Source organism: Phacochoerus africanus, chromosome 2 (assembly GCF_016906955.1).
Source record: "Phacochoerus africanus isolate WHEZ1 chromosome 2, ROS_Pafr_v1, whole genome shotgun sequence".
Lineage (NCBI taxonomy): Eukaryota > Metazoa > Chordata > Mammalia > Artiodactyla > Suidae > Phacochoerus > Phacochoerus africanus.
The window spans coordinates 167,590,801-167,604,397 of NC_062545.1; the positions used below are offsets into that span (position 1 = coordinate 167,590,801).

General features: G+C 37.5%; 1 protein-coding gene across 1 annotated transcript in view; it reads left to right on the plus strand.

Moving 5' to 3' along the window:
- The window catches only part of LOC125120784 (IQ domain-containing protein H-like), a 147,403-nt gene that overhangs the window by 32,503 nt on the left and 101,303 nt on the right, over positions 1–13,597 (plus strand). The window contains 2 exon segments of the mRNA XM_047769211.1: positions 7,230–7,827; positions 8,531–8,597. Coding sequence (XP_047625167.1) covers positions 7,230–7,827; positions 8,531–8,597 — 665 coding nt within the window.

Sequence of the window (13,597 nt, forward strand, 5' to 3'; positions counted from 1 at the left end):
TTTCTGTTTTCTGTAATTCATTAGAAATTGTCACCCTCACCTATGCATTTTTGGCAGAAAGTTTTCAAAGTGAATTAAAATTATACAGTTTTATTTGCAAAACAATTTTTCTTGCAAGAAGTCATTGGCAAGAAAAAGTTTTTATAAAATTATCTTTACTTCTCTTCATAGGATCATCTAACTGTAATTTTTACTGCATTTGATTAACATTTTTTCTTAAATATACCAGAAAAAAGGTTATCAATAAGCCATAAGATAATCTTTTTTTGATATGTCTCTTTCATTTATCAAATTATGACTGATCATCCATAGAAACTTTAAAAAGTTCAAGTGCAGAAAGGAGAAAAAAAAAGCCAAAATATGCAAGAAAAAAGTTTTCCATAATACCACAACACTTTGGCATTAAACTTTGGCATATTCCTTTGTTGGTATCATACTGTATATGAGTGATTTTACACTTTTCACCTAATAACTTATCATAAGCATTTACAGATATGGTTTAGAACTTTTTATTCTTTATTTATTTATTTGGGCCACACCCATGGCATATGGATGTTCCTGGGCCAGGGATCGAACATGTGCCAATAGCAGTAACCCCAGCCACAGCAGTGACCATGGTGGACCTTAACCCACTGAGCTACCAGGGAACTCCTAGAACTTTTTATAAAACATTTAAAAAATTATTTTTATTTTTTTATGGCTGCACCTGCAGCATATGGAAGTTCCTGGGCTAGGGGTTGAATTGGAGCTACAGCTGCCAGCCTATGCCATAGTCACAGACAAGCTGGATCTGAGCTGCAGTAGCTTGAGGCAACACTGGATCCTAACCCACTGAGTGAGGCCAGGGATCAAACCCACATCCTCACAGACACTAGGTCAGGCTCTTAACCCACAGAGCCACAACAGGAATTTCTCATTCAACTCTTTTCTTAATCTTTTAACATGGGCCAGGTAGTATAATAGGCACTGGGAATACAGCAGTGAATAAAACAAGACTTTGTCATCTTGGGATTTATATTCTAGTGAGGGAGGCACAAAATAAACAGATATTTAATATAATATCAGGTAGTGATAAGTGCTATAAATTAAAGTAAAGCAGACTATATACATAGGTACAGAAAGTGAGACAAGGTAGGGTATTATAAGAATTCCACAAGTGTTCTTTAGTGATCTGTGATCAATGGGCTTGCTGTATGCACATTTCTTTCCTCAGAAAAACTGTAATGTCAGGCTTTACTTTGGTGATAATAGAGGTCCTTTTCAAGGCTTGCTCTTTTTTTCTTTACCTATAGAGAAAATGATGATGTGTCTTTTCTCAGGAAACTAGGAATCCAGGCTGCTTTTGATTCCCATCCTATCAGATTCCCTGTACATATCCCCAGCAGGTTCTACCCATCAATCATAATTGTCCCAAGTGGCCTATAACTATGCCACATCTCTCACAGAATATTAGAAGGGTAGCAGAAAAGATGAAATCAATACAGCAGTAAAATGAAATCTATCTCTAGGAAGGGAAATTTCACATTTGACTGAAAATATACCCCATCTATTTAAAAAGATCTTCCTGATTTTGTTCTCTTTGGTCTTCAGCCAGAATTAGATTCATTGAGTGTTTCTGTTCCATAAGAATGCATCTAGGGGTCGGGATTCCTTCTCTTCAGGAAGTGTCTCAGAGATTAGGAAAACTTATTTAAATAAAGATACCTTTCAAAAACAATTGCAGAAATTATCTCTAGAAAATTAATGCTGATCTAAGTGTCCTTTACACTCAATTTTTTCCCTTTATGAGTCCCCACTCATTGAGTTCTCTATTTTTGCCTTTTATTCTCTTTATAAAGGTTAAGGGCTCTGACTCTCACTTTTTTTTTCTTCTGCCTTTTAGGGCTGCACCCCTGGCATATGGAGGTTCCCAGGCTAGGGGTCTAATTGAAGATATAGCTGCCAGCCTACACCAGAGCCACAACAATGCCAGATTTGAGCTGCATCTGTGACCTACACCACATTCTCACAGCAACGCCGAATATTTAACCCATTAAGCGAGGCCGGGGATCAAACCTGCATCCTCATGGGTCCTAGCTGGATTCATTTCTGCTGCACCATGACGGGAACTCCATATTACTCTCACTTTTAACTGATCCTTAAGGTTTATTCATTTTCTAAGAACTACAACTGAGAACTGTTCTGTTGATCTACAGACTCTAAAATACTAGAATATCACTCTGAATCCCTGAATCCTCATTAGATCGGTTACTTGCTAAGAACACTGTATGTATCTTTCAGACAAGCCTACAAGTTGAGGTCTTGATATTCTTCTTCTCTTGAGTTGATTTTTCTTATTTGTTTATCAATTGGTACACAAACAAATAAGAAAAATAAACTCAAATACAACACTAAATATAGTCATCAAACCAGAAGAGGAGAGAACAAGAGAAGAAGAATATCAAGACCATATATATATATGAGATTGTTTTAAGTCGTTGGTCTCTTAATTGCAAGTGCATCTCCAGTGTCCTGCATCTGTACCCTTCTCTTCTCATGATTTCTGATTTTGGTGGCATAATTGTGCATGGATGATTTTGTCTCTTTACTGTATACATACCTTTACTGGTGAGCCTTGTCATTTGTGGCATTTTTGGTTCCAGTTGTGGCCTTTTCTTTTCTGCCTAGAGAAGTTTCTTTAGCATTTGTTGTAAAGTTGGTTTAGTGTTGCTGAATTCTTTTAGCTTTTGCTTATCTGTGAAGCTTTTGATTTCTCCTTCAAATCTGAACGAGAGCCTTGCTGGGTAAAGTAATCTTGGTTGGAGGTTTTTTCCTTTCATCACGTTAATTATATCATGGCACTCCCTTCTGGCCTGCAAAGTTTCTGCTGAAAAATCTGCTGATAACATTATCAGGGTTCCCTTGTATGTTATTTCTTTTCCCTAGCTGCTTTCAAGATTTTCTCTTTGTCTTTAATTTTGGTCAGTTTGATTAATATATGTCTCGGGGTGTTCCTCCTTGGGTTTATTTTATATGGTACTCGTTGTGCTTCCTGGATTTGAGTGAGTGGTTCCTTTCCCATGTTAGGGAAGTTTTCGGCTATTATCTCTTCAAATATTTTTTTCTGTCCCCTTCTCTCTCTTCTCCTTCTGGCACCCCTATAATATGGATGTTGGTGCATTTAACGTTGTCTCAGTTCTCTGAGATTCTCTTCATTTGTTTTGAATCTTTTTTCTCTTTTCTGTTCCACATCTGTAATTTCCACGAGGTCTTGATATTCTGTACAAAGCTTAACACATTATGGACACTCAGCAAATTTTAAGGAACGGGCCAGACAAATGGCATCTCTGGTCTTTAGGGAGTAATCAGTTCTCCATGTCTGAAGGTTACTCCACACATACTCTGAACTAAGCTCTCTCTTAGAGCCATAATGACAAGGAAAACTTGTCTTTTTTCACACAATGGAATTACCTAGGCTAATTACTAATGCATATGTTTGGATGTTTGAGAAACTGAGCATCAACTTATAGATTCAAAAGTGATTTAGTCTATCCTTCTAGGCAAATCATTCTCTAAAGATGATATCCATGTTGAATTATCCCAAATGCTTGACCATTTACCACCAGATCTTGTTTATATCCAGTTTAGAGATCCTTGGCTACAGTTTAATCCTATATCCACATACCATCCACATGTTTGAAAATAACATTTTTCATAAAGACATTCAGCTTAGATTTAAACTGCATGCCTTTTTTTTCTGGAATTTTTATTTGTGGCAGTTATGTCTAATTTTTAGAACCTATCTTTTTTTGCTTCATATCTGTGACTTTCTGACATAGGTAACCATATTGTGTTTTTTGTTTTATACTTAGAATTTTCCCAAAACAACTGCTCCAGAAACTCTCAAATTTACCTAATTAGTGATTACACTTTGCAAAGGAAGAAGAGCATTTCCCAGCAAGTTGACTCAGATAGTTAGAACAGGATGATAAAAATTAGGCCATGGCCACAGGTTTGGGCTCTGTGTGGGGTAATTAGTGAGTGGTGAGTGCAGGCATTTCACAAAGTTGTGGCCAGGGTCCCAAAATCAACCAGGTGAGAATGTGGATGGCACAAAGGAGAGTCATCCCTATAGAAGGAAAGTGTGTGGCTATTGAGTCAGTAGCACTGCACTGAGAGTATAACACATAGTAAAAGAGAAGGGAGAAGAAAAAAGAGAGGAAAAAAAGAGAGAAGGAAAAGAAGGAAGGAGGGAGGGGGGAAGGGATAAAGGAAGGAGGAAAAGAAGGAAGGCAACAAATAATTGTAGACAGGTTCATATAAATAAATAGCAAAGGGAGAATAGCAGGGGGAGCCAGAACCTGAAGTATGGTGTGACCTTTAATCAGGGCTCTTATCCCTAGCAGGTTGTGAAGCATCTTTGTCTTTACCTGCTCAATGGATCACACAGTGCTGATGCACTGCTTTAATTTGGGAAGTCTTCCTCTTGAGAGACATGTCTTTTCTTGCTCTAAGTCCAAAGTGCTCCCAAGTGTGGCATTCTCTGTGACAGATGTACTACAGTTATGCTTTAGCTGACTCCAAACCCATAGCATCCCTGTGCCTGAGTGGTCTATTTGATGTCCAAGAGTGTGTTTCCTTTGAGAGCACGTCTTTACTGGAATATCATCCAAGAAGGTATGAAGGTATAATCCCTTTGTTCTAAAACAGCCCCTATTCAATTCAGTAACCCTATTCCCACTCCACAGCAATTCTTTCAAGAGGTCTTAAGTGTATCTGCTGTTGTATTTAAGTGCCCTAGACCCAACCACTGGACAGGCACTGTCCAACAGTAGAGAGTCCTCTCCTTTCTAAACGTCTCCCAAGGTTGCTCCAATTCCAAGTGACTCTGTGTGAGGATAAGTAATTTCAAAACCAGTTTAACATTTCCAAGGAGACCAGATTCTCTGGCAAATCTCCCATCCATAGCTGCACTTCTTATAGGATTCTCAGGGTCTTACTGACAGGATCAATCATGTGACCGGCAAGACCAGACAGCTCCATACATGTCCATCTGTGATTATTTTGCATACCTGTTTCTCACTGATGAAGCACAGCCATTCTTCTTTGAATTCTAACCTTCCAACCATCTTCTTGAAGAAAGGCAGAAATGTAGCCATGGGCCAATTCTGTTGGAACATGTGTTCCTTGTCCTCTAGCAGGCAGCTCCTCCTGCCAGTGTTGATGTCTGTGTAAGGAGGTATTGCTTCTCTAACTCCCTCTTGTCTGTCCAAGAAGGAATTTGTTTCCATCTACCAGTCTGTCTTCTCTCCTGTAGCCCTGATTAGATCAGAAAGGGCTAGAGTCTTAATGAGAAGGCTTACTCCATCATTCTTATGCCTACGATGATCTTTAAAAGTATACAGAAGTTCACTGCTATGAAAGACTACTTCTGAAGTTCAAGGAAATTATCCCTTTGAAACTTAAAACTTGATTTTCAGGATTTTTACTTGAGATGACAGTCTAATAAATTATTCCACTACTTGGAACTTAAAGAAAAGTAATTGGAAGGTTTTTTTCCTTATGCTTACTTATTGTGCTTTTATTGTAAACATTATCTCTTGGCTTGCTTTTCTCGTAGATAGCTTTCTGCCTTAAATTTGTTAACTAATATGAGTTAACATTTTCTTAGTAAAAACAAAGTGTGACCAATCTAATGTAATAATATTCAACACGGTGCTGTGAAATAATAGTTATTGATAAATTAACCAGGTCTTTCTTTTCTTTGAGTTCTGTGAAAACTTTTCAAAATGCAGAGAGCAATAAAATTCTGTAATTTGGCAAAGATGGGCTTATACACCTGAAAATGCTGACATATTGAAGACAATCTGTTCCTTAAATCCCTAAGCTAGAAACAATCAGCACAGTAAGTTGATACCTGGTTGGCTGAGGAGAAGGCAAGACCTGAAACATCTATGCCCCTCAGGCCATTAGAATTGTTTGGACCATGGGGTAGAGTGCCTATTTTTCTAGTGCCATGGGTTTCAATAATGAAATGTAGTAGTTTCACAGTGAACAGTGACAAAATGAAATTTTCTTTTGCTTTTTTCCATTTTTTAAAAGGGGTATGTGTGTGATAGTGTGTTATCATCCAAATCTCTTCTTTTTTTTTTTTTTTTTTTTGCTTTTCAGGGCTGCACCTGAGGCATATGGAAGTTCCCAGGCTAGGGGTCGAATTGGAGCTATGGCTGCCGGCCTACACCACAGCCACAGCAGTGTGGGTTCCAAGCGATGTCAATGACCTGCACTACAGCTCATGGCAATGCCAGATCCCCAACCCGCTGAGGGAGGCCAGGGATCAAACCTGCATCCTCATGGATACTAGTCAGATTCATTTCCACCTCACCACAACAGAAACTCCCTGATTTTATTTTAAAAATAGCATGTATTCAATTTTTATTCAATTTTTTTACAGCAAAGTATAAAGGAGGAAAAAACTGCCCAATCATCCCATTTTTAGAGAACTCACCTTGACATTTAAAAATAAAATAGTGTATTTTCATGACTTAAAAATAATCAGTAGAGAGGAACAAAATGAAAAGCAAATGTTTCTTGGTTTTAACTGTTGTGAGATTTCAGATTCTATCTGCCTGGGGACAGTTCCAGATATGTCCCTAAGAAGACCCCAGATTTAAGAATAAAAGAGCATACATCAAAAGAAACCTTGGAAATGGCAAGGGTGATAAAACAACATAATGCTCTTTGTAAAACTCACTCCTGGATATTCAGAGAAGGCAGCAGAAGAACTCCAAAACACTATAAAGTGATGACCTGTTATAAAGTCAGGATAGACAGAACAGTTTTGATGGGCTTATAGGAAGTTGTCATAGATACTACAAAAAATGGCTTTATCCAGTTTTTGAGGATTGGTGGCAACTTATGATCAAGAAGGTAGTAACATGCTTCCATCCATGCATGTGTAAAAAGTAAACCACAGAAACTATGGGGTCAGCTAACCATATCAAAGAGAACTAAATGCATAATTTCATATGATCAGTCTTCTTGAGCAATTTTATAATATTTTTATAAGAACAATAACAGCTTTGAGCAACCTCTGTGATACTCTTCTCCTAATGAGTTTTATGATATATACCAGCCAGACTTTCTTATTATGATGTTATGTACTAAATCAGAACTAGAATCCATGTCCTCCCATCATCAAGTAACAAATGATAATGTGAATAGTGCATGTCTTGACCATTCATTTATAGTAGATCAAAATTATGTATCATCTCTACCAACACTTTCCTTTTATAGGCCGTGAAAGTGACAACACCTGCTAAGGCTCTGAAATCACCATGGGATTATGACTTTTTTATTCATAATGGCATTGTAGACAAGACAGCACCAGACTTCTTAGCATTCAAGGAACATTTCAGTTTGTCTTGGGGAAGTATTTTTTCTCTCTTGGAACATGTTGAGAAGTTTCTCAGGGACTATGCAATACCAGAAGTCAAAATAAAAGGGAACAGTTTAGTAGCACTCCTTCCAGAGTTTGAGCTGAAGAATAAACTTACCAGATATGACCTTCTCTCAGTGCTAGAGAACCCAGTTCACATCCAAATGATGTTAAATCTTCCGGGGCAAAGGTATAAGGGCCAAAATGGAAAGACAGAGGCTGCCATGAAGATCCAAGCCATATGGAAACGCTACAAAGCAAGAAAATTCTTCCTCACTTATCGCCGGCAGAAGTGGGCATCAGGTGTGATTGCCATTGCGTGGCTCTTATATTGCCATAAGACCCGGCTGAGGAAGCTTCTAAAGGAATCACGTGAAAGACACCTGGAGAATTTCCGCATTCGAGCCAAGGTACACAAGGCTGCCAGCTGTTAAGGCAGACCTCTTTTTCTAAACATTTCTTGCTTGAGGGATTGCAGTGAGTTGTCTCTTTATCTTCCTTCTCTCTCTCCAATTCCCCTCCCCCTCAGCCTCTCTCGCCTCCACTCCCTTCATTGTACGATGCACAAACCCTACATTGGTCTCTACATAATGTTTTAGCCCTAATCAGAAAACCTGGCCTTTGTGCCTGCAATATCTGTTGCAATTTTTCTATAGGAAAAAAAGTCCCTTCACTTTGACTATAGTAGTTCTGTCAGAAAATCAATGTTTTAACTGCATTACCTTTTCTCCCTATATATACCTTCTGGCACTTTAATTTGCTAGGAAAAAAAAAAAATCCTCTCTTGTCTACATTGCTGTCACCACTTTGTCAGAAAGTATTTAAGTTTGCAGACAGCCTTTTAATTAGTGCTCACAATTTCATTTATGTTTGCTTTCTCTTTTTTTCATTCATATTCTGTTAATTAAGTGAGCTGCCTCTAATCTTCCCCTGCCAGTAGCATCATGTAGCCACCTAATTAAATTAATTGGGGAAGATGTTTTAAGTATGTAATTAAATCAATTAATATAATTTATGCCTGGCTTAACTGTACAGTGGAAAAACAGCTGAAGTTTGTCTAGATGAATCCACTACAGCTTCCTGTCACTGATCAATGCTCTTCTTGATTTTTAGCATCTGGCAGCCAACTGGAATCGCATCAGGACCTCCAGGAGGACTATTATCCATATCCCATCATTAGGTATAACACTTTTGCCTGCAAATCTATCAGCAACCTCTATTACCCACCACATTATGGCTCCTTGATTGAGTTCAAGGAAGGCCCCTTGTTTTATTCAAATTGGTCTCGGCAGGAAAATGTTCTCGACATGATGAGAGTAATAACACAGGGCCCTCGCTCGAAACGGCGTTTAATTTGGGGATTAAGCAAATAAAGTCATTATGTGGGGGCTGCTATTCAGTGGAGAGGTGATTTGCTGTAATTCGCTTTCATCTGTATGAAATGAACTAAAAAGTTGTATTTTTTCCCCCTGAAATAACAGATAATGTTTTCGATCTTCTTTAATGATAGAAGAACACAGCCTTGTGTATGTTGTTGCTGTTACGCCAATAAGCCAGGATATTGCTTGTACACTCTTTTTAATCAAATGTGCAGTCAAAATGATAAGCTACATTCTCTGAAATTATTTAGTTCTAATTACGAGCAGATGGGATGCTTTATTTGCACCTAGGGCGCCTGAGCAAAAGGAAATGCTGTGTGAACAAGAATAATTAAGAAGTTGAATAGTGTTTTTTGCGCTTAAATAATCTGCAGTTTCATGTTAATTAGCACTAATGTAATTATTTAATTACATTTATGAATTGGGGGACTTAAAAGCTGTTGTCTGCAACACAGTGGTAAAATAGGTATGCCAAAATGACATGGAGAATTTCAGAAATGTGCATTGGAAGTTCTTTTAAAACATGAGCTTCGGTCAAAATGTTTGGGATTTGTTTGCATACTTGTTTAGTTTTGTTTTGCTTTTTATCTAATTTTCTTGTGTTAAATTTCCTTGGTGAGGTCAAATTTCCCAAGCTGATTTGGCAGAGTTTTGACAAACAGCAAAACTCATGGGATCTTCATATTACATATCAGTGCTTTGTTAAGGCCTTGTAAGTAGAGCAACACATTGTGATCAATTGTTACAGAATTCTGAATTGCAATTTATTTGTGCTCCTGTGTGAGCATACGTGTTTAAGGTTATATATTAATGGTTATATATTAAATTAATAAGGTTATATATTAAATTAATAAAATATTAGCAGTAGCAAAGTAAGGCAACTTTTCTAGACTTTAAAGTACTTACAGCTAAGTACTTACAGAAAAGTTAATAAAATACTTCATTTGCTTAGAGCCTTTTAGATTTGGTCTTTTTTATGGCTCACAGAAGAAATGAGTTCTTAGGATGTAAGTGAGGTAAGACAGATCTGAATTTCATTCTAACTTAAGCTTTTGTTTTGGTGGGACTACTTCTGCACACAAAATTAGTTCACACACAGAAATTGCACTTGTAATTGATCGCAACCAGAGAGGCTAATTGCAGACCCAATTAACTGACTTGAGTCCTTAGAATAAGGTGCAAAAGGCTTTTGCTTCTGCAACTAATTGTGGACCTGACCTTATATTATGTGAGGAATTTTGTTTTGCATTCTCTAGTTTATTCAGAAATAGAAACAAGACCCCCACTTCGTAATGTTGACAAGCACAAAGGAATTAAAGACCCATTTTCCACAAAGTTTTTCCCTTTTATACCCCCACTTCTGACTCTAAACCCCTAAGCAATCAGCCCTGCAGAAAAGCCTAATAGAAACAAGCCTCCAAAGAGGTGAAGTTATGAAAGTAAAGCTTAGTAATATAAATTGGGTAATAAAAAATAATTTTAAATGAAGATGTCTCAAAATTCCAAAAGGGCTTGCCAAATATAAATTAAGTAGAAAAATAGCCTGGACAGAAACTAGAATTAGAAAGCATTATTGGAGTTCCCGTCGTGGCGCAGTGGTTAACAAATCCGACTAGGAACCATGAGGTTGCGGGTTCGGTCCCTGCCCTTGCTCAGTGGGTTAACGATCCGGCATTGCCATGAGCTGTGGTGTAGGTCGCAGACGCGGCTCGGATCCCGAGTTGCTGTGGCTCTGGTGTAGGCCAGTGGCTACAGCTCCGATTCGACCCCTAGCCTGGGAACCTCCATATGCCGTGGGAGCAGCCCAAGAAATAACTAAAAAGACAAAAGAAAAAAAAAGAAAGCATTATTTCAAATCTGACATTAAAACTAGTTTTCTTCTAGATTACATACATACACACACTCATTTTAAATAAATTACTAATAAATCTAAAAGTACCCTCCCTACTATAGTAATGTTTACTTGTTAACAACATAATAACCCATTTTAGGTGAGCAAGAAAAATCACTAATTTTTTTATTTTCTAAGTGATAAGAACAAGCTCAGATATTTTTCTCAGCTGAGTATTTAAAAAGCCCAGTTATACTTTCTTACAAGGGAATAATACTTGATCAAATTGTATTTGTTTCTACAATCTATACTTTAGGTTATAAAATGACTTGTGGACATTAAACTGCCATCTGGTACCTATTCCGTAGACAATTCTCAAATCATACCTTTAAAAAGAAAAGATTATGGCTTGCCTTTTTCTTAAGTGCCAACTCCCCTGGGAATACTTGAAGATTTACCCTCATGACAACATGGCTACTTTGTCTCCTACACCACAGACCCACCTACACAATTCATGAAAATAGAAGTGGATGAAAGGGTAGCAAATTTTTCTTGAAATACATGGCCCCCAAATCTATTCAATATAGTAATTTTGTTCCCAGAGTTGAGAGGGATTGACTAATCAAAATTGGTTATTAAGAATGTAAGGTTCAGGCATGCATTTAATACAAGTTGCAGCCTTGTTCTCTTTTTCTCTTTCTATAGAAATTTATGATCAATTGTGATGTAGAATTAGCCCCAGAAATAATTCCACCTGCCTGCTGCTAGCCAAGTGAGGCAGCACTAGCTTACTTAAACCCTAAAAATAAAGTTAGTAGCTGATAACTACATAATACATTACAGTTGCAGGCATTTGGTTATTTTTTGCACACACAGGAGTAACTGCATTCTCCAAACTCACAGTAACAGAAAGGGTGGCGTTTTAGTAATGTTTTTGATCACAAAATATTTATCATTTAAAAATCTATAGCTTGATGGAGTTCCCGTCATGGCGCAGCAGAAATGAATCTGACTAGGAACCATGAGGTAGCAGGTTCGATCCCTGGCCTTAACTTCAGTGGCTTAAGGATCTGGCCTTGATGTGAGCTGTAGGTTACAGGCGCATCTGGATTCCTGCGTTGCTGTGGCTTTGGTGTAGGCTGGCAGCTGTAGCTCCGAACAGACCTCTAGCCTGGGAACCTCCATATGCCACAAGCAGTGCTGTAAAAAAAAAAAAAAGGCAAAAAACCCCCCCTGTGACTTGGTGATATGAACATGAAGATAGTTATACATTGCAGAGTAACTGCCTCTTTGAAAGGAGGAATTATGAAACATAATTCATAATTATATATCTTGGGATGTATTCCCAGATGCAACAAAAAGTTTTAGCTATTTTTAACCAACAGGAGAGGTAGTATGCTGTTGATTAATTGTCCAAAGAGACGGATTGGCTTTGTAAGTTTATACAATGATAAAAAGAAAGTCATCCTTTCCAGATTATATAGGCCGATCTCTTAATTAGATATTGCATATTTTTGTCATTTTTATTAATGAAATATAATTATAAAAAATCTACCATATTTCATAGTAGGAATAGAATACTAGGGTCCATTTTAAGCAAAATGTATCAGTCAAATAAGAACTGCAACTAAGAATCCTAATTCCTCTTGAAAAATCAGAGGTCTAAATAAAATGTACAAACTAATTCTGCTTCCTGTTTCTTTGGCCAAGTCACTGACTCCACTTTTAATTTAACCCCTGTGCTTCTTTATTACAGTGCATCATTTGCTACTACACTTAAACTCAGTGGCATTTTAAAATATAGTGACATTTAATGAGATGTGCTGAGTATGGGGCTCTGATGCCATGAGCAGGTATATGAGGCTGCTGCCAGCCAATTAAACTCCCAGTGATGACCTTCCTCTCTTTAAAAGAAAAATAGAGAATGTATTGAGGTGGTATTTTCTCTTTTCTCTATGTGATCCTTTATTTCATTGCCAATTGATTTCATGGCTAAAAGGAATGTATATAGTTTAGCTTCATTTTTTTCCATCTGTGCATTATTTCAGCAAATTATCCTTGGGGCTAAAGCAATTAGTGATCTCCAAGATGCTCCATTTCACAAAATTGTGGATCTTGTTATTGCAAAGTTCATGAAATCATTTTTACTCTTGCTTTGTATTGCCACAAAAGCCTAAAAGTTAGACAAACTTTTATGTACAACTGCCATACCCCAAATGCTCATGAAGCAGTTACTTCCTAATCCTACTACCTTTAAGAACTATGCCCACCTCCACTTGTGAACAGGGGCAGGGGGAAGAACCACAGCCCAGAGGGTTACATCGAAACACATTTTTACTGTGCCCCCAAGCACACTGGCATCTTTCTACTTTCCCATTTTGAGCTGACAATTCAAAGAAACAATAGATTCTGTTGTTTCCACCTCACCTCTGGGAAATCAGGACTCCTAGTCAAATATTTACAGTCTTCAACATGTATTTTGGCAAGTAGTATGGGCTCCTCAGTTTAGTTACAGTGTTGGCACACTAGATCTTTGAAACAGATATACGGCTAAGATCTCCCAGACAGCAGTTTTCCAGAGAAATCCAGATCTTTGGCAATCAGGAACATAGAACACTTAAACTTTCAAATTTCTTTATAGTCCAAATTAAAATGAAAACATATTTTTACTCATCTGTGTTGTATTCATCCAAGTAATCCAAATCACCAGTCACTGGTTAGATCAGGGTTGGCCTCATGATCCTGTAATATTAAATTACCCAGTTGGGGTTGAGCTGTCTGAAGCTGTACCATGAAATACAGAAACAGCATCGAAATGAGTGTCAAGTGACACCAGCTCATGGGCTTTTCATGACATGATTAGGATATGATCAAAAAACTCTTACTTACACTAAGATAAAATACAATCTTTGATCATCATCTTCATTATCATAAAAAAGTATTATTTGTTCAGAAGTTCTCAAATGTACG